Source organism: Anolis sagrei, chromosome 1, assembly GCF_037176765.1.
Source record: "Anolis sagrei isolate rAnoSag1 chromosome 1, rAnoSag1.mat, whole genome shotgun sequence".
In the NCBI taxonomy this organism is placed as follows: Eukaryota; Metazoa; Chordata; class Lepidosauria; order Squamata; family Dactyloidae; genus Anolis; species Anolis sagrei.
The window spans coordinates 58,806,172-58,833,571 of NC_090021.1; the positions used below are offsets into that span (position 1 = coordinate 58,806,172).

The window sequence follows — 27,400 nt, forward strand, 5'->3', positions numbered from 1 at the left end:
AGAAACCCCATTAAATGTCAAATTATGTTATGATTTTACATATTAAGCACCAAAACACCATGTTTTATAACAAATCGATTTTTACCATCCTTGTGGGAGGCTTCTCTTATGCCCCTGTGTGGGGAGCTGGAGCTGACAGAGGGAGCTCATTCATGCTCTCCCTGGATTCAAACCTGCGACCTGTTGGTCAGCAGTCCTACCGGCACAAGGGTTTAACCCATTGAGCCACCGGAGCAATTAATTAAATAATAAAGAGGAAGGAGGCTCGTGGACCAGATTTTCGTCCTCGCGGCCCACTGGCGGTTTGTGGCCCACAGGTTAAGAATCAGTGATTTCGATGGACTCTCTCCCTGCAGCTTGAATCCAGGGCTCCATTGTGTCCTGAGTCTCCAGAACAGCAGGAAAGAAGCTCCAAAGCAGAACAGAGTGGGACCATTTGGATCAGGCATGGGTCAACTTTTGGACTTCAACTCCTACCATTCCTAGCAGCCTCAGCCCCCTTCCTTTTCTTAAGCGGCTGAGGGAGAAAAGGGAAGGGCCTGAGGCTGTTAGGAAGAGGGAAGCTCTTGGAACAGAAGCAAGCTCACAAAGGGCAATGTTTGGATCCAGCTTGATTCTGTTTCACCATAGAAAAACGGCTCTTAAGAGTTCCTGCACCCACCCCCCTCTGCTGGCTACCTCCCACTCCCAGGGTTGCTCTCCTACAGTTTCCTTTTCTCCTAAGACCAGGTGGCCTTCTCTGTGATGTGCTCTCCTCCATCCATCCTCTCAACCTCCCCCTCTTCACATCATTGGGGGAGGGGGGGAGCAGCTAGTTCTAAGCTGGTAGGGACATCCTGAGGCTGTTCAGAATGGTGGGAGTGGAAGTCCAAAACACCTGGAGGGCCGAAGTTTGCCCATGCTTCACCTGGGCACTAGATTCCTATGGACGCCGCCTAGAATCACCTGGGCTTTCCCCCTCTGTCTCGCTTGTGGTCGACTCAAGAGTCCGGGGCCCCTTTCTTTCCCATGGACGCCACCCACCCTGCTTTAGAGGGACTTCCCCCCCCCCCTTGACCCTCCCCTCCCTGTTGAGATGGAGAAGGCGACCCCGCGCGTGGCCGCTGCCCCCATTTCCCTTCCCCAGCCATTCGGGGCCAAGCCAGAGAGGCGCGCTCGAGCTGCCCCCTCCCCCCTCTTCCCCCTCCCTCTCCCTCTTTCTCTCCTCTTTTGACGTCACCAGCTGGAATTCCTCTCCGTCTGGGGAGCAGAAAGTGCGCGCTCCCGGCTCCCCCTCTCCCTCCCTCCTTCCCTCCCTCCTTCCTCCAAGCCTCCTCAACCAGGACTGGGGTGCTATTGGGAGGCTCGCAAGGGAGGGACCCCCCCCAGGCCAGCCACTCCTCCTCAGTGGGCGGGAGGGTCGTGCTCCCCTTAAGCCCCCGCTGCCCTGCTCTGCCGTCCCTCCTCCTCCTCTCCCTCCTCCTCCTCCTCCTCCTCCTCCTCCTCTTCCTCCTCGGACCAGAAGATGTGCAGCCTCCCTTGGGCGCTCCTCCTGGCGGGGGTCTCCGGGGCGTGAGGCGCCTGCTTCCTCGGCTGCTGCTTGGCGAGCCCGATCCCTTTCTGCCTGCAAAGAGGGGTGAGTCCTCAGAGAGAATTGGCTTGCAAGGGGAAGGGCTGACTTCTCCGCGAAGGCTAGCTGGGGACTTGAATGCATCTACACCAGGCATGGGCCAACTTCGGCCCTCCCTCCAGGTGTTTTGGACTGCAACTCTGTTAGGAATTGTGGGCGTTCGCTCCCTTTCTGCCTGCAAAGTGGAGTGAGTCCTCAAAGAGGGATCTCATGAGGGGATTGGGTTGCAATGGGAAGGGGAGACTTCTCCTCCAAGGCTACCTGAATGCAGCTACACCAGGCATGGGCCAACTTCGGCCTTCCCTCCAGGTGTTTTGGACTGCAACTCTCACAATTCCTCATAGCCGCTAGGCTGTTAGGAATTGTGGGAATTCACACCCTTTCTGCTTGCAAAGTGGGGCGAGTCCTCAGAAAGGGATTTCATGGGGAGACTGGATTGCAATTGGAAGATACGACTTTTCCTCGAAGGCTAGCTGAAGACTTGAATGCATCTACACCAGGCATGGGCCAACTTCAGCCCTCCTTCCAGGTCTTTTGGACTGCAACTCCCAAAATTCCGAATTGTGGGAGTTCGCTCCCTTTCTTCCTGCAAAGATGGATGAGTCCTCAAAGAGGGATCTCATGGGGGGATTGGGTTGCACTGGGAAGGGATGACTTCTTCTCGAAGGCTAGCTGGAGACTTGAATGGATCTACACCAGGCATGGGCCAACTTCAGCCCTCCGGGTGTTTTGGACTGGAGACTTGTATGCATCTACACCAGAGAGGGATCTCATGGGGGGATTGGGTTGCAATGGGAAAGGGAGACTGCTCCTCGAAAGCTAGCTGGAGACTTGAATGCATTTACACCAGGCATGGGCCAACTTCAGCCCTCCAAGTGCAGTCCAAAACACTTGGAGGGCTGAAGTTGGCCCATGCCTGATCTACACTGTAATTGAATGTAGTCTGACACTGCTTTAACTGCACACAATTATTATTATTCGTGTCAGGAGCCATTTGATAAACTGCAAGTCACTTCTGGTGTGAGAGAATTGGCTGTCTGCAAGGATGTTGCCCAGGGGAGGCCTGATGTTTTCACCATCCTTGTGGGAGGCTTTTCTTATGTTCCCACACGGGGAGCTAGTGCTGACAGAGGGAGCTCACCCACACTCTCCCCAGATTCGAACCTCCAACCTGTCGGTTTAACCCATTGTGCCACCAGGGGCTCCACTGCACACAATGATGGGACTTTAATCTTCTCTGACCACTGCCTTGATTCCATAGCCATGACAAGTGGTGCCAAGCTGCACTCATTCGACACTGTAGATGCACCCAGCCATTATGAATGTTAGTGCAGTTTTGACTCTGCTTTATATCTGCCAGGGCTCAATGCTGTGGGATCATGGAAAATGTAGTTTTGCAAGGTCTTTAGCCCTCTCTGCCTGGATCCCATAGCGGTTGAGTGGTATCCAACTGCATTAATCCTACAGGGAAGTGATGACTTTCCCTTGTCATCCTAGGGGCGAAGGAAGGGAGGAAAACAGATCTTGGAGTTCCTAAGATGTCTAGCCTGCTCTGTTAATTGGCCCTATTCCCTTTCTGCATGCTAGAAAATCAGAATGCATGGCTTGTGGACTCCCTTCTCTGTAAAATGAAGGCAGTTCGGTACCACTTCCACTGCCGTGGTTCAATGCTATGGATGCCTGGAAGATGTAGTTTGGCACCATTTGGTAGAGAAGGCTCTAGATCAGTGGTTCTCAACCTTCCAAATGCTTCAACCCCTTAACACAGTTTCTCATGTTGTGGTGAGCCCCAACCATTATTTTTGTTCATAATATTAATTTTGCTACTGTTACCAATTGTCATGTCAATATCTGACATGCAGGATGTATTTTCATTCACTGGACCCAATTTGGAACAAATACCCAATATACTCAAATTTGAATATTGGTAGGGTGGGAGGGAGTTTGATTTTGTCATTTGGGAGTTGTAGTTGCTGGGATTTATAGTTCACCTACAATCAAAGAGGACCCTGAATTCCACCAATGATGGAATTGGACCAAACTTGGCATGAAGAACTCCCATTACAACAGAAAAAACTGGAAGGGTTTGGTGGGTATTGACCTTGATCTTTGGAGTTGTAGTTCACCTACATCCAGAGAGCCCTATGGACTCAAACAATGATGGATCTGTACAAAACGTGGCACAGACACCTAATATGCCCAAATGTGAACGCTGGTGAAGTTTGGGGAAAATAGACCTTGACATTTGGGAGTTGTAGTTGCTGGGATGTATAGTTCACATACAATCAAAGAGCATTTTGAACCCCACCAATGATAGAATTGGGCCAAACTTCCCACACAGAACATCCATGACCAAAAGAAAATACTGTGTTTTCTGATGGTCTTTCACGACCCCTCTGACATCCCCTCATGACCCTCCCAAGGGTCCCAATCCCCAGGTTGAGAAACGCTGCTCTAGATCTTGTCAAGCCACCATTCCCATAGCTCCATACTAGCATTGAGTGGTGGAAGTGAAAGGGGTGTGTAAGTCTACAGTGCGGATCCTTTTTGGAAAGCATGACAGGGTAGACTTATTTACCGGTGCTGTCATTTAGGAAGCCGAGGGCAAGACCTTGGCAGGCATTCCAGGAGAAAGGTGTCCCTTCGAGTGGAGTGCTTCCAGTGCTGCGAATTAGGAGGATAATGCAACTCTTTTGCCTCCTTTACACCTTTTGTATTGTGTTTTTTTGGTAGGATGTGTGTGCGCTTCAAAACTAGGGTATGGGTGCATCTACAAAATAATGCAGCTTGACACCACTTTAACAGCCATGGTTCAATGCCATGGAACCATGGCAGCTGTAAAAGAGTGCAGTTGTAAAAGAGAGCTTTTTAAAGAGTGCTGGTGCGTCACCAAACTACAAACCTCAGGATCCCATAACATTGAGCCAGAGCATTAAAATTGTATCGAAATGCTCTGTCAGGAGCGACTTGAGAATCTCTCATGCCTGTGGCATGAGAGAATTGGCCGTCTGCAAGGATGTTGCCCAGGGGATGCCTGGATGTTTTGATGTTTTACCATCCTTGTGGGAGGCTTCTCTCATGTCCTCACATGAGGAGCTGAAGTTGACAGAGGGAGCTCAACCCGCTTTCCCCAGATTGGGACCACTGACCTGTCAGTCAGCGGTCCTGCCAGCACAAGGGTTTAACCCATTGCACCAGCGGGAGCTCCTAATGGGAGAGATGAAGCAGATGTTTCTAAGGCACTATAAGGAAGTATGTCCGTGTTGGATGTTAATGGAGGCTGTACGGTTTGCTGGCCAGACATTGCCAAATGTGTGGAACTCTCTGGCACTTTCCACCATTATTCATCTGACAGTAAGAACTAATCCATTTGGTACTTTGAAGTTCAACAGAAGCAACCGGCAACCATGCCTGTTATCAGAACAGCCTCCTTGTCCAACAAGAGCCTTAGGAAAAACTTTGGCTTCCAGGTAAAATTGTAATAAATGGCAAGGGAGAGTTATTATGTAAAGCGTTTGGCAGAATTTCCAGCTAATTAACATATAGAGAATAGAAATTGCATAAGCAGCCATAAAAGCAAGAAGCCTATTTTGATATGCCTTCTCCAGAAATCTTCAGGGAAGTACTGTATTTATCATCAAGATTTTTTTTTCGTGTCAGTAGCGACTTGACAAACTGCAAGTTGCTTCTTGTGTGAGAGAATTGGCCATCTGCAAGGATGTTGCCCAGGGAACGCCCTGATGTTTTGATGTTTTACCATCCTTGTGGGAGGCTTCTCTCATGTCCCCACATGGGGGGCTGGAGCTGACAGAGGTAGCTCATCTGCTCTCTCGCTGGATTTGAACCTCCAACCTGTCAGTCTTCAGTCCTGCCAGTACAAGAGTTTAACCCATTGCGCTGCCGGAGGCTCCTATATCATCAAGATAAATGCTAAGAAATTCATTTTAGCATATATATTCTTGTTTATTTGCATTATGTTCAAAACAATCTGGATATTTTAAACTGGCAGGCAGCCCATAATTGCCCCCTTTAGTAGTTGTTGAAGTGCAAACAGATGCTGGCGTTGTCATAGGTATCATAACGTGTGAGATGCGTGAGATGAGCAGAGCAGAAGAGTCACAGCAGAAGCATCAATCGGAGGAATAGGAAGAGGAGAAGGCAATAAAAGGTGTGGAACATGGTCAAGATTGGTAAAATGATGGGGAGAGGGTTGATAGAAAAATTCTGCCCCTTCTCTCAAGAAAACTGTAACATTTAAAGAAACTAAATGGTTTCAGGACAGTTATAAGGAGTCCTCTTCATACACAATGCATAGCTAACCAGTGAAATTGATTGCTGCAAGATGTGGTCACTCTGTCCAATTAATGAATGGCTGTCACTAGCCACTGCTTTCTCTGGATACAGAGAATCACAGAGTTGGAAGAGACCATCCAATCCAACCTCCTGCCATGTACACACAATCAAAGCACCCTCGGCAGATGGCTATCCAGCCTCTGCTTAAAAACTTCCAGAGAAAGAGTTTAATAAGATTGTTCTTTTTGGAAACTAGTTGTTAGAGAATAACAGAGAGTGTTGTCAGGGTGTCCTTTTTTGGAGTTTCCTCTCAGTATCTGGTTAACCAATTTGAGAAACTATATGCTGGACAGACCCTGGGTGTGATCCAGCAGGGCTGCTTTTACAGACTTAATGTATTTGTCATTGTGAAATACTAGGACTTTTAGCACTCTGTCAGTATTCTCCCACTCTTCCACCACATTGTTACTTATTTTGAATCCATGTGTTAAAAGAAACAAAGATGACTGAAAACATCAACAAGCCGAATGAGTCCTGTACCATTACAGTTGTTGTTTATTCATTCAGTCGCTTCCCACTCTTTGTGACCTCATGGATCAGCCCACGTCGACCATGGCCACCCCCAGCTTCAAGGTCAAGCCAATCACTTCAAGGATACCTTCCATCCATCATGTCCTTGGTCAGCCCCTCTTCCTTTTACCTTCCATTTTCGCCAGCATCATTATCATCTCAAAGCTTTCCTGTCTTCTCATTATGTGGCCAAAGTACTTCATCTTTGCCTCTAATATCCTTCCCTCCAGTGAGCAGCCAGGCATTATTTCCTGGAGTGTGGAATGCTTTGATCTTCTTGCGGTCCAAGGCAAGAAGATCAAGCCAGTCCACACTCCAGGAAATAATGCCCAGCTGCTCCAACACCACAGTTTGAAAGCATCTATCTTCCTTCACTCAGCCTTCCTTATGGTCCATCTCTCACATACCATTGTTTTAGCTATGTGGACCTTTGTCACCAGTGTGATGTCTCTACTCTTCACTATTTTATTGAGATTGGTCATTACAGACTTCTAAAAATTCACAGGGGATGTCATGCCTCATAGTTGTTTTGTAGAAAGGGAGAACTGGGTTTCATTATGACCCTTAATATCCCTAAACAGTTCGGGACCTGTCTATCTTCATGATCTCATCTTCCCCTACGAACCTGCACAATATCTTAGTCTGGGGAGACTCTCCTCTCGCTCCCACTTCCGTCACAAGTGCAGCTGGTGGAGATGAGGGAGAGGGCCTTCTTGGTGGTGGCCCCCCGAGTCTGGAATTCTCTCCCCAGGGAGATCAGGCTGGCACTCACCTTGTCCATCTTTCGCAAAGATCTAAGAACGTGGATGTTCCAGAGATACAGTGCTCCATCTCATATTGGGCTTTATCCCCAATTTTATTATCTGGTACTTGTACTTTATCTATCAGCCCTTTCCCCACTACTATTTGTCCCCCCCCCCTCCACCCCCACACAAGCCCATAGTTGTTTTGCTATTTCAGACTACTGGTTGTTTATGATGGTTGTTTTTATATTGTGTTGTTCTCTTGACTGATTGTTTTTGTTTTTATTTTGTTTTATGTTGCTGCTTTATTAAATTTAACATGTTATTTTAACTATTTTGACCGGGCTTGTCCCCATGTAAGCCGCCCCAAGTCCCTTCAGGGAGATGGAAGTGGGTTACAAAAATAAAGTTGTTATTATTATTTTACTGACACAAAAAACACAGTATGTCAAAGCAAAGGAGATCTATATGCTGGATTTTATATCACAAAATCACAAGTCGAACACTTCCCAAACATCTAGGACGGTGTGATGTATTTTTGAATGATGCGTGCAGATCCAAGTAAGGTGGCCTTTTGCAGTTGACAGATCATGATTTTGTCAATGTTTATTGTTTCCAAATGCCTGCTGAGATCTTTTGGCACAGCACCCAGTGCGCCAGTGACCACTGGGACCACCTGTACTGGTTTATGCCAGAGCCTTTGCAGTTCAATTTTGAGGTCCTGATAACGGCTGAGTTTTTCCTGTTGTTTTTCCTCAATGCAACTGCTTATTATCATCATCATCATCATCAAGGGAATATAATAGGTTCTAGCACAGTGCTCCCTCGGCCCTGCACACACACCACTCAATTTTTCAGGATCATTTTGTGGCCAAAGAGCAGGCTGTGATTTGCCGCTAAAAGATCTTGGGAGGAAATGGACAATACCTTCTCTTGCAGTTGTTTGGGGGCATCATTAAAGGAGAGCTAATGATGGTACAAGTAGAGAAATACTACAACTTCTTTCTTTCCCCATCGCACTTTCTTCATAGTAACATTCTGCACCTTTTACTGATATTGGAGACAGATGTATGGTTACATGTTGACTAGTCTATTTTGACCAAAATAATAGAAGTTAGATGAACAGACAATCAATGACCTTCCTCCTACTGTCAACATCCTGCCACTTCCTACATTGAAGAAACTTCTCCCAAGTCGGTATTGTCATCTTCTATCCGGTAAATGCATTTCCCCCTAGTTGATAGTTAGCCATTTTTCCAACATCACATATAACTATTTGGAATTGTAAGTGTCTGCTTCTTACACAGAGTAGTTGATTCTTACTGAACAAGATGAAGATATGAGAGCAGGAAATGCGTTCCTGTTCACCACCACTCACAGGCTGACAGTTCATCTGATTTCATGGAGGATGAAGGTCTGGAGACATTATTCTGAGAGAGAGAACAAAGTGATCTTTACAGAAGCATTTCTCAGATAATGAACTGATACGGAGATACTACATCTCCAGAGGCAGAGCACCCTTGGTGTTGGAAACATGTGACGACTAGGAAGTGGGAGTGGCACAAATGATCAAGATCATAAGATTTTAAAACTATTTTAAACAAGAGAGAAAGGGAAAGCCAAGCAGAGCTGGAGAGCATTCAATTCAGGATATGTAAGAAATAGGTTTAATGCTCTTTTTAATAATATGAGTAGAGTAGGGATAAATAAAATGATAAGGTAATATATAGAGAAGTAGTTTCCAATAAAAGTGCTTTTAGTCTGTCTGATTGTCTATAATAGGTAGTAGCTGACAAGTTATAGATATGGGAGCAGCAGATGTTAAACAGACATCCTACAGAAAAGGAAAATTTATTTTATCATGTCAGAATAGAAAAATAAAAAACCCATAAACAAAGTTAAAAACTTGGCATTATACTAAATTTCCTTTGAGTAGAAGCTGGCCACTTCAAGTGCCTCTGGTGTAAGAAGGTCCTCCATTGTGCAGAAAAGGAATAGACTTTATTTATTTATTTATTTACTATATTTTATACCGCCTTTCTCAGCCCATGGGCAACTCAAGGCGATTTACAGAGGCAAAATTCAATGCCCAGGAACATCATAAAACATTTTAAACAATTAAAAACAATAGCATTAATATACAGTCATAACAAGGTCAATGAAACATAGATCATTAACGTCTCCTAGTTAAAATCAAGATCCAATCTCATCATCCAATCGTTCCACTTTCCTATGTCTATTACACTGCCTTTTCAAAATGTTTGCTCAAACAGACAGGTCTTGACTTTCCTCCAGAATGCTAAAAGAGAGGGGGGCTGATCTAATGTCTCTAGGAAGGGCATTCCATAGCCGAGGGGCCACCACCGAGAAGGCCCTGTTTCTCATCCTTGCCAAACATATTTGTGATGCAGGCAGGATCAAAAGCAGGGCCTCCCCAGACAATCTTAACTTCCTAGCTGGTTCATAGGAGGAGATGTGTTCAGACAGGTAGGTTGGGCCAGAACCGTTTAGGGCTTTATAGGCTAAATCCAGCACTTTGAATTGTGCCCAGTAGTAAATTGGCAGCCCATGGGGCTGGCGCAACAGACTTGTATGCTCCCTGAGCACCGCTCCTCTTAGTAACCTGGCTGCAGTCCATTGGACCATTTCAAGCATCCGGACAGTATTCAAAGGCAACCCCACATAGAGCTCATTGCAGTAGTCTATACGGGATGTAACCAGAGCATGGACTACTGTGGCCAAGTCAGACTTCCCAAGGTACGGGCACAGCTGGTGCACAAGTTTTAACTGTGCAAATGCTCCCTTGGTCACCGCCGAAACCTGGGGTTCCAGGCTCAGCAGTGAATCCAAGATCACACCCAAGCTGCAAACCTGTGTCTTCAGGGGGAGTGTAACCCCATCGAACACAGGCTGTAACCCTATGCTCTGTTCAATAATAATTGATGCTAAAGGCAGGTGAGGTAAAGTCAAAAGCTAGATTTGGATGAAAGCAGGTAGTTAATACTAGAGGAGTTGAAGATTTCCGGACTGATGAGACTGGTGGCATAAAGTTGAAGACTCTGTCACTAAAAGTTAAGATAATTAAAATAAAATTAAGGGAAAATCTTGATAAAGTTTGCTACTTCACCAAAACTTTTTGTTCAGGGGATTTGTAATAAGAAAGCTTCAAAGGGGCATATTTATTTATCGTATCAGAAGCAAACCAAGGGTACAGTTGTAATGTATTTAAAAAACTTGGCATTATTCTAAATGTCCTTTGACTAGTAGCTGGCCACTTGGAGTGCCTTTGGTGCTGCTATAAAAAAAGTCCTCCATGGTACATGTGGCAGGGCTCTGACTGCATTGTAATAGGTGGTCTGTGGTTTGCTCTTCTCCACACTCACATGTCGTGGACTCCACTTTGTGGCCCCATTTCTTAAGGTTGGCTCTGCAGTCTGTTCAGCGCCTTCCAAGTCACCCAGTCCTCTGTGTGCCCAGGAGGGAGCCTCTCATCCGGTATCAGCCAGGGGCATATTTGTAATAGATGACATCTCATTTAAGAATATTCTAAATTCATCTCCAGATTGCGAAAAACCGATGTAGGTACAATCATCCCACCACATCTTCAGATCATGAGTTTGCAGATTATTTGTGACTGCTGTTATCTGACACCACCTCTGCTGTTGCCCTACGAGACAATTTGTTTTCTCCAAGCATTAGGTCCTCCAATGTGATTCTGTGGTCAACTTCCATTGACGGACCTAGCAATGTATAGAAAAGTGTTCTTTGTAGACCTTGCTAGGTGATTTTTATGATCAATCCCTGTCGGAAGTTGATGCCTACAGAAGATAAGAGATGTATAGAGAAAGGGATGCATAGAGAACATGAAAAATAGTATTTTCAGTTTTTATTTTTATTCACAATTTTTTCATTTTTGCCACAAATGTGGAGGAAATGCTGTCTTTCATTCTCCAAAGTAGAGACTGGCTAGAACTCATCACTTGCAGAAATAAATAGCAATTCAAAAGGGCCCAAACTCACTGGATATTTACAAAATAGCTTTTTCTTCATCGGCAGGGGCACACAACATGCAGATATTATATATAATAGTGTAAGATGTATCCTGTTTATATCATATATAGGTTTGTGTAGATTTTTATATGATGATGATGCAACCTTTCAAAACTGAATTAAGATATACCTGAAATAATGTAGATAGGAAGAGCATATCTTGCGATAGTAATTCCAGGAGGCAACATCTATGGAAAATATAGAAGTGGCTGGTATTTACATTTATATCTTTCATATTTTCCAATAAATAGAAAATTTAGCTGATACATTTAAGAGAATTATAAGAGCAATTAATAAATGTTCTTTTAAATAAATGCTGAGGTCATACAGCTATAAAGAATAACCTGGAACTATGTTCTGTGCCTAGGTATAATTTTCTTTCTTTTGTAATCAGGTTTGGTTCAATATTAATAGCTGGGGTTGGCTACCTCCTCCTATATTTGGCTGACACATTGTAGTAGCTGCAACAAAATATTAACAGTGAGAAATTCACAAAGATATGCCTAAATCCAAAACTTCCCACTTAGGACTATCCCATAAGCAGGGGAAAAGCGGGAGAAAGCAGAGGGAACTGTCTTAGGTAACACCTGACTCCAGAAGATGGATTTAGGGCTCTGTTTCCATGCGCTTTGGAAATGGAGTCCCACCAAAAGTGACCTTATGTCATGTGATGTAAGCACTGGGACTGTGGCTCAGCTGGCTGGGAGTCAGCTGCATTAAGATCACTACTGACCGAAAGGTCATGAGTTCAAAGCCAGCCCAGGTTGGAGTGAGTATCCGACCAATTTGTGTAGCTTGCTGTCGACCTTTGCAGCCCGAAAGACAGTTGCATCTGTCAAGTAGGAAATTTAGGTACCGCCTACGTGGGGAGGCTAATTTAACTAATTTATGATGCCATAAAAATCTCCAGCAAGCCTGCAAAGAATGAGGAAGTACTTTATCAGTGTCACAAATGGACAATGAAGCAACACCTCCCCTGGTGGCCAGAATACTTAAATTGCCTCTGTGTCTGTCTATATATGTTGTGTGTCTATGGCATTGAATGTTTGCCATGTATATGTACATTGTAATCCGCCCTAAGTCCCCTGCGTGGTGAGAAGGGCGGAATATAAATACTGTAAATAAATAAGTAAAATAAATGATGGCCTCCTTGGGGCTCCCACAGGATTCTGTTTCCAAAGTGTATGGAAATAGAGCCCTAAATCTGTGGGATGAGGTCCTCAGTTTCAAAATTATATGTAACAGTGAAATTATATGTCCTTTTGCCTTGTTGTATATCTAAAAGTGTAGTTACAGAGCTGGGGACCAATTTCTTCACCAAGATGCAAAAGGTGAGTGATGTTGCATATTTCTTCTGTAGGTGACAACAGCAGGTTCTCATCATTAGCCCCCCCAAATTTGAGAGCACTATAATGACTGATTTAGGCCGGTGCAAAGAAGTGAGTCTATATACCGAACGTATCTCCCTCTATTACCCTCCTTGGAGGTTGTCGGGGGAGGCCCTATTCTTAGTCCCACCCCCCTTGCAAGCACGGCTGAGACAGGGCCTTCTCAGTGGTGGCCTCTCGTCTATGGAACTCCCTCTCAAGTGACATTAGATTAACCCCATCCCTCCTGACCTTCGGGGGGGAAAATGAAAACATGGCTCTGATACTTTTGGACAGTAATGAGAGTAGTGCAATACATGACCACAAATTGGATTTTAATGTTTTTGTTTATTTATCAATGTATTAATATATGGCATTGAATTGTTGCCTTTGTAAGGTGGCCCAGAATCCCCTTCAGGGTTGAGAAGGGCGAGATATATATGTGGTAAATAATATAATATAATATAATATAATATAATATAATATAATATAATATAATTATAGGAATTTTAGACCTGTGGCGCCCCCAGGTCCTTTACTGAGATGGCGTTTAAACCCAAAGCAAAGTGTTTACTGTAGACAACCACAAATTACTGAGAAAGGCAGTTCATCTTCCTATCAAGGAGGCAGTCATTTCCAACTTGCCTAATGTATAAAACTGGGAATGTCTCTGGATTCCATTGCATTAGGTGGTGCAAGGCTTCAAAAAGATTAGGAAGAGGGATAGAGCCCCTTCTTGAACTGTATATCAGGTCTATACAAACTTATCCCATTTTCTGTGCTGTCTACATATTATCAGTGTTTCTCACATGCTTTCAGCTTGCAAAGGCTGAGGACAGCAACACACCTCGCCTTTCCATGTTTCCTGCAATCCCTATACACGTCAGACTCAATTTCTGAACTTGTGATTTGAAATCTGATTGACTGCATTTTATTTATTTTTTATTGATAATGGAGAAAATAACCAATTTCAGGTCCCTGCACAGCATTCAAGACATCTTGTATCAGTTAAAGAGGCAATATTGCAGTAAAATCACAACCACAGTAAAATACAGGAAAGGCAGGAATTACATGTGGACACAGTCTTAGACTCAAAGCCTTATCTCTCCAACAAGGCAAAATGAGCTGAAATTGAAAAGCAATCACTAGACAGCAGAAAACAGCAAAAGCGGCTCCAGGTTAACCTCATGGCACAAAAGAACTTATCACAGACCAGTCTTAATTTTTTGGAAGATACAGTCCTCTTTCAGAGGAAATATATAGAAAGGCTTTCACAGATATTTTATGACAGAAATGGGGAATCTCTAGTTATCCAGATGATAATAAATGATTGCTCTAATCCAACGTTAGGCTGGCAGGGGCTGGTTGGATTTGGAGTCTTAGACATCCAATTTGTGTGGTGACTGCATTTGTCAGTGTTGATGTCTAGGTACAATTTCAATACTATAAACTTAAGAGAGCTGAACTCGGATTGTCTTTAGCAAGTAGTGCTAAAATGTGATTTGGATACTGAACTTCACCTCTCATCCATCTTGAATACTCATCATACTATCTGGAGAGAAATCCAACAAAAAAAGAAAACATATGTGGGGTGCTTTGATAGGCTTAATTTAGGGTGCTTCTGTACTAGTGGTTCCCAACCTGTGGTCCTTGGACCACCACTGGCCTCTTAAAGAACTAAAATATGGTCCGCAGCCTTACTGTTACTACATCATTGCAGTGAGGGCAACTGGTCTCGCGAAACCCTCTTATAGTGCTGAGGTTCAGAAACTAGAGCTGATGTGGTCTTTCCAATGCAGTTTTCTGAATCAGCACCCCAAATAACCAAACTTAATCTAAAGTAGACCAAAAACTGATTCTTAACCTTTTTGGTACCAATGTTGGAGAGTAGTTCCTGGTTAAAGTGGTTCCTGGTCAAAGTGGTCCTTGGTCAAAAAAGATTGGGAACCACTGATGTGAGCTGCATAGCAGAAATGAGGAATGTGTGGGTCATAGAATCATAGAATCAAAGAGTTGGAAGAGACCTCATGGGCCATCCAGTCCAACCCCCTACCAAGAAGCAGGAATATTGCATTCAAATCACCCCTGACAGATGGCCATCCAGCCTCTGTTTAAAAACTTCCAAAGAAGGAGCCTCCAGGAGGTCTTCCAGAAATTGCTGAACTGGATCACCCATCACCCATCATCCCGCACTATTGGTAATATTTGGCTAGGACCGATTAGAGTTGCAATCTAACAGCTTCTAGGAGGCCACATTTCCCATCCTTGGCCCATCTCCATGAACCACTTGATACAGAGCAAGTCTGGAGTGACAATACTGTGCACAGTAGTCTCAGGAGTAACTACATTGATGTCTCCACCCCACTGTGGTGACAGGATGGAGTCCAAACAGCCCAGTTAGTTGAAACCTGGTTCAAACCTGTTGAGCAGCTATCCCCTTTCCTGTGCAAGTTTTGGTCACCATAGCAGTGGCCATGGAGAGTCAAAGAGCAGAGATACAGTATATGACTTGGGAAGGGAAGGCAAGGCAAGCGAAGGAGGGAATAGCATTGCAATAAACCTCGCTTTCAAAGTCATATGAGCACTTTTTCTGACAAAGGCGCCCAACAACTGCTGGAGTTTTGTATTGCTCTGTAGCCACAAATACAACAAAGCTAAGTACCTATTTTCTCTCATGTCCCCACATGGGGAGCTGGAGCTGACAGAGGGAGCTCAACCTGCTCACCCCAGATTCAAACCGTCTTGTCGGCACAAGGGTTTAACCCATTGTGCCACCAAGGGCTCCGATCAAACTGATATAGAGGTAGACACCTATTGAATTCATATTACATTGTGTTCCCAGTGGAAGTGCAGTGCAGTTCTGTAAACATCTACTAAGAAATGAGATCTGTTGAGATTAATTACTCACAAATAGATTTGAGAAGAAATTAACATGTACTGTGCCATGAAAAATAGCAATAATCACGTTAGCTACTGCTTAAGAGCTAGAATTGATATCTAATCTCATATATCAAACTGAATTTTTTAGATGTTCTTTGGAGAAGAGAGATTATAGAGAAACTGCGAAAGTAATGACTAGAAAATGCCATGCTGCCTGAGATTGCTGTACGAAATGAGAGAAGGATCCAATCAATAAAATGTAGTGAAAATTTGAAACATGCTTTATTTGCCTTTGGAAAATATTTTTTTCTGCAATGCTTTCCTTTTATAAAAATGTTTTAGGAAGAACAGAATGAAAGAGGTGATGTCGAATAACAGCACAACAAGTATCTCTCAAGCAAGGAAAGCCGTGGAGCAGTTAAAAATGGAGGCGTATCTGGACAGGATAAAGGTAAATTTAAAATCATAATTATGTTTGTAATATTGCATTTCATGATGATATATTTGCTTTGCAGTTTACCCTTCCTCCTAATTGAAAAGCTAATTGTGCAATGGAACGGAAAGGGGATATTTCTCCACTCCGGAGCTACTTTATCCTCAAAACCTAATCCAGAGAGTTGAGGGAGCAGATGTGGATGCTCTCGGATTGAGGAAAGTTGAGGAAATAATAATAATAATAATAATAATAATAATAATAATAATAACTTTATTTATATTCCACTCTATCTCCCCAAGGAGACTCAGAGCGAATTACAGAATACATATATGGCAAACATTCAATGCCATTATACAATCAAGAAAGACAGATAATACATAGAGAGAGGCAAGACTTCCCCCTTTTTCACATCTGCTCAACTCGGCCATGGGCAGGTGCTGTTACTCCATTTTTCCAACTGAGATCAAAGTCCCGTTGAAACAGATATGTCTTACATGCCCTGCAGAAAGCTGATAAGTCCCGCAAGGCACGGACTTCAAGTGGCAGAGTATTCCAGAGTGATGGTGCCACTGCTGTAAAAGCTCTGCGTCTGGTTGCTGTTAGACGCAAGGTCTTGACACTGGGAATTTCCAATAGATCTTGGTCCTCAGAATGGAGGGATCTCTGGGGTTAGTAGGGGGTGAGGTGGTCCCTCAGGTACATCGGCCCCAGACCATGCAAGGCCTTAAATATTGATAATTTATTCTCTGGAATACTCTGCCACCTGAAGTCCGTGCCTTGCGGGACTTATCAGCTTTCCACAGGGCATGTAAGACATATCTGTTTCAACGGGACTTTGATCTCTGATATTGCTGTTGTTAAATTGTTTAAAATTGTTTTTAATTTGTGTTTGATTTTAGCCTATTCTTGTAAGCCGCTCCGAGCCCCAGGGGAGTGGCAGCATATAAGTTCGAATAATAAATAAATAAATAAATATTTGTTTGAGATAGTGCTTGCAGTTCTGGAGGGACTCTTAATTTTTTGCATCTCATAGACTTAGCATGGGGATTTGGTTAACCAGTTAAAATTCATGAGTAAACTTGGTTTTTTAAAAAAATCTGAAACATTTCGGGGGGGGGGGGTTGAACCCCTTAAAAAAAACCCCTCGCTATAGGCCTGGTTCAGCCTGTGATTGTGTTTCAGGATCAGGGTACTTTGGATGTGGGAAGTGATGCCAATGAATTTCAAGATGGCAATGGTTTGGTCAATGATACTAATGCAGAGAAGGACCAGGAGACCGCTGTGCAAAGTGTAGTTTCCCATGAGAATGTCCCTGAAGGGTGTGGGGATGATAGTGTACGCCCTGAATTGTTACCAGAAAGTTCCCAAGATTTGGGGCTTGAAAACAACTGGGCACCTGGCCCAGTTGCAAAACTTAATGAGCAAATAGATAGGTGAGAGGAAATTAGTCAAAACAGACAGGCTGAACAGTGCCTTCGGTGTTCTGCCAGGCTCCAACAGTAAAAGATAAGGGGATCTTAAGTAAAGCGAAATCAATTCCTGAGTGCGTGGAATGGCTTAACGAGGGGTAAAAGTTCCAAGTATGGGAAAGTATAGTCAGATGAAGCATTGTTGGAATGAATGCCTACTCATGCCTTGGGTTAATGTTTCCTGTTTTCCTGAATTATATTTAGAGAAGTGTGGACTTTGTTTTTATGGACTTTGCTGAACTTTACCCTGGACTATTTTTGCTCCTGCTTATCTTCTTACCTAATTGGATTTACCTATTTCTTTAAAGTGCTTTTTTACTTGCTGCTTTTTAATTATCTTTAATAAAAAGATTGTTTTCTAGTCAACAGTGTGGTGTTTACAGTCCTGTCCTGGAGTGCAACATAACTGGTGGTTTAACCTGCTGTGCTATGTCCTATTTCCCATAGAAAAGTTCACTTGTGAGATATTTGATTTCGCCTATAAGTGTCTATAAGGACCCATGGGTGGTGCAGCAGGTTAAACCTCCGAACTGCTGAACTTGCTGACCGAAAGGTTGGCAGTTAGAATCTGGTAAGCGGGGTGAATTCCTCCTCTTAGGCCCAGCTTCTTTCAACCTAGCAGTTTGAAAACATGCAAATGTGAATAGATCAATAGGTACTGCTTTGGAGGGAAGGCAATGGCACTCCATGCATTCATGCCGGCCACATGACCTTGGAGGTGTTTATGGACAATGCCAGCTCTTTGGCTTAGAAATGGAGTGCCATCTCCCAGAGTCAGACACGACTAGGGGAAACCTTTACATTTACCTTTATAAGTGTCTAGTCTGGTTTTGCTCAAAACAAGAGCATACTACATGTGTTTATGGGATGTACCACTTATGCTTTGAAGCCAGTCACAAAAGTCACAAATGGTTGGAGGATCGGATTCCACCTAATTATTCCTTAACAAAGACTACAGATACCGCTCTCTGTAGATCTGGCTTCCTCTCTGATGATAAAAATGATCCTTCCCCCCACTTTAAGTCAGGGGAAATGTACCTCATTTCCATTCCCAGAGGAGTCAGTAGACATATTAAACAACAAGATTGATGCCTCCTTCTCAAAATACAATTTACTTTGGCTACATTGAGCAAAATATATTTGGAGCTCTTTTAAAGTTGTGCTGTTCTTCAGATTTCTTGTTGCCACGCAAAGGATGCTTAGCTTGCAACAGCAAATTACCCTAAATGATGAAATCTGCTAAATCAGTAATAGATCAAAACAATTTTTGATTAAAAAAACACTGACAAACACCTAGTCTTGCTATTTTTCTCTGTTACAGAGTCTTTTCATGGCAGAAACTGAAACTGGGAGATTTCCATTGTGTCAGGAACAGTCTAAACCAGGCATGGGCAAACTTTGGCCCTCCAGGTGTTTTGGACTCCAACTTCCACAATTCCTAGCAGCTTCAAGCCCTTTCCTTTTCCCCCTCAGCTGCTTAAGTGGTCTGAAGCTGTTGGGAATTGTAGAAGTTGGAGTCCAAAACACCTGGAGGGCCGGAGTTTGCCCATGCCTGGTCTAAACAGTATCACATAAGCTCATTTTAACTGAAAATATTAATTAGATTTTACACAGAAATACATGATTTTAGTTTTAGCCTGTTTTTACGTATCCTGAACATCAATGTGTTGGAAATTCAAGCATGTACCTCCTTTGGACCACAGTTTATTCTTGCAAACCTTGTAAATATTGTATTCCGGCTGATACATCGTGAAAAAAATGGTAGGGTCAAATAGCAAGCAAATTATGTCTAATGAGCATAGAGGAGATGTGAGCAAATTGCATCAAGATTTATATAGTTTGCTGCCCATATATTATCCTTACCTGATCCAGGCGATGTTTTTAATTATGTTATGTTATTTCAAAGCTAAGGAGATGTACTCTGCTGCTCGGCCAACTAGTCTGAATGATAAAATGACTGGGAGGAGCATGTGAGACAGTGGCCCCATCTACAATGCCATGTAATGCAGTTTCAGGATGCAGTTTAGCTGCACTGAACTGCCTTATGTGGCATGTAGGCTCATATAATCCAGTTCAATGCAGGTGGGGGTCAATGCCTGCATTTGAATGGTCACATTTTTGTTTATTAAGGTGAGGAATTCCCCAATTTGGAGCTAGTCAGAACTATACTTCCTAGTTTAATTGTTGCACTCCAGGCATGGAAACCCCTATGACCACTGCACCATAAAAGAGTTCTGGACTATAAGCAAACAGTTCATTGTAAAAACATATAAAAAGCATATAAAATTCAGAAATAAGAAAAGAAGATATGTAATCCCAAAAAAGTTTTGCAACAGGTGATATTCCAACAATAATCCAATTGTCTCATAAAGTTCCGGAAATGACAAAAGTCCAGGAACAACCAGGAATCACAGATACAGCATAAGTCCACAATCAAGAAGATATAACTAGTAAAACTTGAACAAGAGTACAAGAACAGGAACATAGAAAACTTCAGGATGTATTAAATCCAAAAATCAAAGCTTGACTTGAACCAGGAACAAAAGAACTCAGGCTTAGTTTCTCACTCTAATGCAGTTTTGCCTGAAGTTGTCTATTAAACTTGTTGTTTAATAGACAGCCATGAAATCATTCTGTTTCCCATTAATTTCTTTCACAAGTTTCCCACATAATCTCTCTGAACAATGCAATCTATTTTCGGCTCTGATTTGTAAACAAAGACTTTCGTTGATCTCCATATCTACAGATGGGTTCTCCTGAGAATCCTCCTTATCACTCAGCTCTTCACTCGATTCCTTATCTGCTGTTGCTACTTCTGACTCCCGTGACTGCCCTTGAGACCCTGCAATTTCCGAGTCAGTTTTCTTACAGAGAGAACAATGATTTCCCAGATTTCAGGGCCCATCATTTTGTGCCACAGAAAAGCTTACAATTCTCTCTACATCATCAATTAAACCATCAGCATCTGGTGTCTGATCTACAGCATTAATCATAGTTCTTATGAGGAGCCATGAGAAGAATAGCTGTGATGCTCCTCAGAGGAAAAGTGAGATGTATCTATGTAAATAATAGTCCACAGGATTTATTTAAAAATAGCTATAATACAGAACTGAATGTGCTATTGTTGAATATTGCTGTGAGAGAGAGCTTTTTAAAAGAGAGAGAGGGAGGGAGAGAAATGTGAGAGAAATAGTTAAATCTCAGAGTGGTTAAAGTAATGTTTCTAATGTCTGAAGCAATCCTATGAGCTTTGAAAACATCTGCAGATCTTGCTTTTTTCCACTTGAGAAAACACTAATTTTAGTACAAGTGTAAGGTCACAAACCATTATGTTTGGCAGCTATTGTGTTTCCTTCTTTCTTTCTCTAAAGAAACTGTGAGAGCATTGTTAACTATTTCTAAAATAGTAGTGTTGCGAGATCAACACTGACTTTAGTGAGATGTTTGTGGATGGGCTCATTTTAGACACAAAGCATAAGCAGAGTGGATGTTGTTGCAAGAACAATAATTATGTCTCTCTTGTCATGGAAGGGGACTGGAGTAATTGCAGCCTTTTCTCTTGTCACAGAATCTTATAATTATAGTGTAACTAACAGGATTATGCTCTAACTTGGGTTGGTTTTAATAACCTCCCTTAAAATATAATGATAAAATCCCATCGTCCTTCAGCTGCTAACCCTCTCTTAAATAACAAATGTTTAATAATTCATATGTCTTGATAGTCATTTTAACTTGAGTGGGAGATTGTGGGTAATCGGTAGATCAAGGGTGCATCTACATTGTAGAATTAATGCCGTTTGATACCACTTTAACTACCGTGGATGAATAATGGGAGGTGCAGTTTTACAAAGTCTTCAACCTTCTCTACCAATGAGTGCCTGTGCTTCATCAAACTAAAACTCTTGTGCTCAATTTTATTCCCAACTAGCCATCCCCTGCCACGCATTGCTGTGGCCCAGTCTGTGTATATGTGTTTTGTGTGTATATATGTGTATACAATGTTCCCTCACTACTTCGCAGTTCGCTTATTGCGGACTTGCTGTTTTGCGGATTTCAAAAAATAATTTATAATATATATCATAGTATGTTGTAGGTTTTTTTGGGCTATATGGCCATGTTCTAGAGGCATTCTCTCCTGATGTTTCGCCTGCATCTATGGCAAGCATCCTCAGAGGTAGTGAGGTGATATCATGGTATTTTTGCTGTTTTGTGGGGTTTTGCTGCCACTGCTCCCCAAGACGCTTTCCCTCCTCGGTCCTCCTTCCCTCCGTCCAGCCTTGAAGGGCCTTTCCTTCCTTTCCTTCACTTTATTTTAAGTTTATAAAGACTTAAAATAGTGTATAACTACTAAAATAATGTTTAAATATTAAAATAAATAGAGCATCCCTACATCGTGGTTTTTCACTTATTGCGGGAGGTCCTGGAACGTAACCCCAGAAATAAGTGGGGGAACACTGTATATGTGTGTTTGTGTGTATATATGTGGTTTTGCACATGCGTTGTAATGTAATTTTTGCTTTTTAAGTCTCTTCTGCTGTGTTTTTCAGTGTTTTTATGAGTGATGGCCACTTGTTGGCCTGATAGGTGTATTGCGTCCAAATTTGGTGTCAATTTGCCTAGTGGTTTTTGAGTTATGTTAATCCCACAAACTAACATTACATTTTTATTTATATAGAAGGACTATGCAAATTCTTCACAGTGGTTAGTCAAATGCTTTACAAGTTGTTCTTACATTGTGTAAAACAGTACATCCTCTGGATGCTGCTGTTGAGATACAATAGTGACAGCTAATATGTTTTTTTGTCTTTGCCACCACTGCTACAGCATAGGCTTCCTATTGAGCTATTGCATATTTTTGTTTGGACTGAGGCTGGATCTACACTGCTATTTCCATATTGTTTGCTTTGATAATCTGAATTATATAGCACTGTAGATCCAGCATGAGGTTGTCTGCTGTAGTTGTTCTAGTCCTATGATGACTGCCAGCTCCCAAGTGAGCCAGGGAGCTTCCTTGGATCAATTCCCTGAGACAGAATGCTTGGGGACAATTTGGTCAACTCTCCTGACAATTTCCATATCTCAGAGATTGGCAAAGGGTTCAACAAAATCACCTGAGAAGGCAACAAGAAATTCTCCAAGAGCCCTCAGAAGTCCATTTAGATCCATAGCCTGCCAAGACCACCTTAATTGATCCGTATCCTTGCAGAGACAATCAGCGCCAGCAGGACCAAATCCTCAAGTTCAGTGTTTCTCAACCTGGGGGTCGGGACCCCTGGGGGGGGGTCACAAGGAGGGTTTCAGAGGGATCACCAAAGACCATCAGAAAACACATATTTGTGATAGTTTTAGGAACCCTTTTGACAGAGAAGGCTGAAGATCTTTCTGCCTGTCCTTCTCATCTTTTTTTTTTGATGTTGGTGAACTACAACTCCCAGAATTCAAAAACAGCCCTCCAACTCCACCAGTATTCAATGTTGCCCATGTAGGTAGTGTGCCAAGTTTGGTAAAAATAATTGTGGGCTGGGTTCAGAGTTCTCTTTGATTGTAGGTGAACTATAAATCCCAGCAACTACAACTCCCAAATGTCAAGGTCTACTTCCCCCCAAACTCCACCAGTGTTCACATTTGGGTATATTGAGGATTCGTGCCAAGTTTGGTCCAGATCCACAATTGTTTGAGTCCACAGTGCTCTCTGGATGTAGGTGAACTACAACTCCAAAATTCAAGGTCAATGCCCACCAAACCCTTCCAGTATTAAGGGGTCGCAGCATTAGGAAGGTTGATAAACACTGCCCTAGTTAGTTATCTCTCAATGATAAAAGAACTATTAAAAGTTCTTTCAGACCCAGTTTGCCATCAGCCCATGCTCACACAAAAAGGAGATCCTGTGTGGGTCTGGCAGCATGGCTGGTAGCAGATACTCCTTGAGATAGACATCTCTGCTCCACAGAAAACCCAGATGGACAAAGCTGGGAGAGGTTATCCCTTTCCCCCCAGCTGCATGCAGCCAAGTTCTTTGTAACACAGATCAGGTCAGTATGCTCATCCAAGATCAGGTTTTGGATTAACAGTGTTTTTCCATTTCCTAACCTGGCATTAATTAGCAGCCTTTTCAGTCGTGGTAGGGGTGGGAGTGCCTGTTGCCAAGACTACGCAAACTATTTGAGATTGCAGGGATATCAGGGCAACCAACATTCAGGAGAAGCAGTAGTTAAGAGGAAGTGGACAAGTAATATGCTCTTTACAGGATTTTTATGTTATATGGGTCAGGGTGACCAGTGTGAGTTAGTGTAGGTGGAAGACTCTGGAAGAGACAAGAACTCTGGGAAAATGAAGGAAAAGACCAATCTGAAATCAGTTGTTTCCTTTGTGAGCCCCATTTTCATACAAGGAGGCCCCAGCAGTGCAATGGGTTAAACCCTTGTGCTGGCAGGACTGCTGACCAACAATTATTATTTATTATTTATTAACTTTATTTGTACCCCGCTAACATCTCCCGAAGGACTCGGTGCGGCTTACAAAGGCCAAGGCCCTGAATAAAACAACAGCATAACAAATACAACAATAAAACTCATAAAGCAAACCAATAAACATTAAAGCAATAACAGTAAAGCATTAAGACAATAACATCATGACACATTTAAAAACTAAGGGCCGGGCCAAATGTAATGGATAAAATTAAAAGTGCTGGACGTGACAGGTGAAATGTAAGGATTTTAGGGTAGGTGCAATGTGCAGGCAGTTTTAAATCTCTATAAAGTGTGTTTGGGACATGATGCTGGGAGTTTCCTATTCTGGAAAGGCACACTGGAACAGCCAGGTCTTCAAGCTCTTCCTAAACTCTGCCAACGTTGGGGCTTGTCTGATGTCCTTGGGGAGAGAGTTCCAGAGAGTCAGTGGTTCGAATCCAGGGAGAACAAGTTGAGCTCCCTCTGTCAGCTGCAGCTCCCCATGCAAGGACGTGAGAGAAGTCTCCATGAGAGAAGGATGGTAAAACATCAAACATCTGGGCATGCCCTAGGCAACGTCCATGCAGACAGCCAATTCTCTCACACCAGAAGCGACCTGCAATTTCTCAAGTCACTCTTTACATATTTTTTTTCATACACTCAGCTAATTGCAGAGAGATAGATAATGTTGGGCTATAGAACCTGAAGATTGGCTTAGCTGATTTACCCAAAAGAAAACGGAAAGACATGCTATACCAAGACATCTTAACAGATTAGAGAGATGGGCCAAAACTAACAAAATGAAGTTCACCAGTGACAAATGCAAGATACTCCACTTAGGCAGAAAAAATGAAATGCAAAGATACAGAATGGGGGACGTGTGGAGTATAGTGTCTAGATCCAGGGAAGTCATGCTACCCCTCTATTCTGCCTTGGTTAGATCACACCTAGTATACCGTGTCCAATTCTGGGCACCACAATTGAAGGGAGATGTTCACAAGCTGGAAAGTGTCCAGAAGAGGGCAACTAAAATGATCAAAAGACTGGAGAACAAGCCCTGTGAAGAGCAGCTTAAAGAGCCGGGCATGTTTAGCATGAAGAAGAGAAGGCTGAGAGGAGACATGATAGCCATGTGTATAAAAACATGAGAGGAAGTCATAGGGAGGAGGGAGCAAGCTTGTTTTCTGCTGCCCTGGAGACTAGGACACAGAACAATGGCTTCAAACTACAAGAACGGAGATTCCATCTGAACATTAGAATTTCCTGACTGTGAGAGCTGTTCAGCAGTGGAACTCTCTGCCCCGGAGTGTGGTGGAGGCTCCTTCTTTGGAGGCTTTTAAACAGAGAGTGGATGGCCATCTGTCGGGGCTGCTTTGAATGCGATTTTCCTGCTTCTTGGTAGGGAGTTGGACTGGATGGCCCATGAGGTCTCTCCCAACTCTGTGATTCTATGATTCTATGATCTGCCTACTTGTGGAGTCAGGAGACAATGTGCAGGAGGCATGTTCTGTCTTTGTTGCAAATGGATACTTTGTGGGACTGTTTCAACATGTATCCTCCATCTCCACCGTGCCAGTGACAATTGCTTAGGTCTGTCTCCCCCCTTCCCTTTTTCTGTTTGTTTCTAAACCCAGGTATCCAAGGCTGCCGCTGATTTGTTGGCATATTGCGATGCCCATATGGGAGAAGACCCCCTAATTATGCCAGTGCCCACATCCGAAAATCCCTTCAGGGAGAAGAAGCTCTTGTGTACTATCCTTTGAATTACCATTCAATTAAAAATGCCCTATGTGAAAATACATTACTAATGGTGCATGCTTTTCCTGGAGACTTCTTCCATACAATAATTGACTGTTAATAATTTTTGAGTGCAGATATTTTAAATGGAAATCTAGTCTGTTGTCATTTTTTCTATCAGTGTTATATTAAAATATATCTGTTATCAACTGTTTGATAATGGAAGAAGTCCATTTGGTTTGAGGTATGTGATGGTTACATTTTCTCAGTTAGATTTTATGAATATGATTGTTTGTGACAGAAACCGATACCAAAATGAGCAACATATACATTTAATTTTTCAAAATTGTTCTTTAAAGGAAGGAGAATTCAGCAGATAGTACGGTGCTTGATGACATTTTTAAACCCAGGAGATTTTCAAAATCTAATCTTATCTTCCCAATTTATTGATAGCTGTTCCTTTATACAAAATCAGATACTTGCTCAGTATTGTCTTGCCAACTGGAAGCTCCTGCCTTTGATTTTGAACAGAAGCTCCATCATAGGCCAGCTTGGAGATGCTAGGAATCTTTTGCATTGAGCTCCAGTCATTTAACTGTATCAAAGACAATTGTAAATTGAGATCTCCCCCTTTTATTTCATTATGCAAACTGCAAACCAAACCGAGACTAGATTGATGTAACTCCACTGAACAAAATGCTACACTGAAAGACTAACAGGGTCAATGTGGAACACAGTGTATATGAAAAATTGCTGCTATATATATTTGTGGCAGGTTTTTTTTTAAAGTATTGAGTCTACCACATTTATAATTGTTTTTTTATCCCAGGCTGGACAACAAATACCAGAATTCCTAGAACTCTGCATGTTTCTAATATAATGATTATGGATTACTACTAAATTATACTGTTAAGTTTATTTTAAGCTATGTGCTCAGCATTGTTGGTATGTGACCTCAGTTATTTTCTCTTTACCTTTTAATATTTTAATAAAAGTTATCTTGATTTGTGGTAGTTATTATTATTATTACTGTTATGTTTATTTATACACCGCTTTTTCTCTCCACAAGGAGAGTAGGTAGACTATTACAAATGCTCCACAAAATATTTGTAATAATCTACCTATTTGTTTGGTGGTTGTTGAGTGCCTGCATTTCCAAATTATGACAACCCTAAAACTTGTGATGAAATGAAAATCATGCGTAATGTAAAATAAACCACATGTAGTTCACGTTTGATCAGCCCACACACTGCCTTGCCCAAGAAAGAAAATATGCCACACAGATGATCAATAAAGGATAAGTAGTTTACTCTTCCTAATCCAGAACAATATATTTACAATCATGTGATCAGTTGCATTGACTCACATAATGTCCTTTTGTAGAGATTTTAAATGACCTTTCTTTGTCCATGTGGAGAATCTTCCTCCAGCAGATCAGGAAGCAAGAGCACATTCCAAATTTTGTCTCTGCTTCTCATTGTTTTTCTGCAAGCACCTGCATTGCTCAAGCCTGAAATATGTAACAGTATGTAAAAGACCCAGGCTGAGCCAGCTTCGTGCATCTTATTTTACAGTTGACACACATTGACTGATTTCTTACATGCTCCAGCAAGACCAACCTGTCAACCTATAGAATATATATCATAACAAAAGTGGTGCATTTACACAGATCCAGGGTTGAGTTCCACTTGTGCCATGAATTCAATGCCTGAGATTCTACCTGAAGTTGGCAGAGTACTTTCTATGAGTGTATTTACACAAAGAAGCCTAGAGGTCGAAGAGAAGTCAGCTGAGAGG

General features: G+C 42.6%; 1 protein-coding gene across 1 annotated transcript; it reads left to right on the plus strand.

Annotated features, from left to right (window-relative positions):
- The first annotated feature begins 1,534 nt into the window (after window positions 1-1,534).
- GNG4 (G protein subunit gamma 4) lies at window positions 1,535-26,616 on the plus strand. Its single transcript, XM_060753855.2, has 3 exons — window positions 1,535-1,615; window positions 15,855-15,963; window positions 25,501-26,616. Exons 2-3 carry the CDS (start codon window positions 15,865-15,867, stop codon window positions 25,627-25,629), a joined length of 228 nt encoding a protein of 75 aa, XP_060609838.1. The 5' UTR covers window positions 1,535-1,615; window positions 15,855-15,864; the 3' UTR covers window positions 25,630-26,616.
- Window positions 26,617-27,400: the final 784 nt, after the last annotated feature.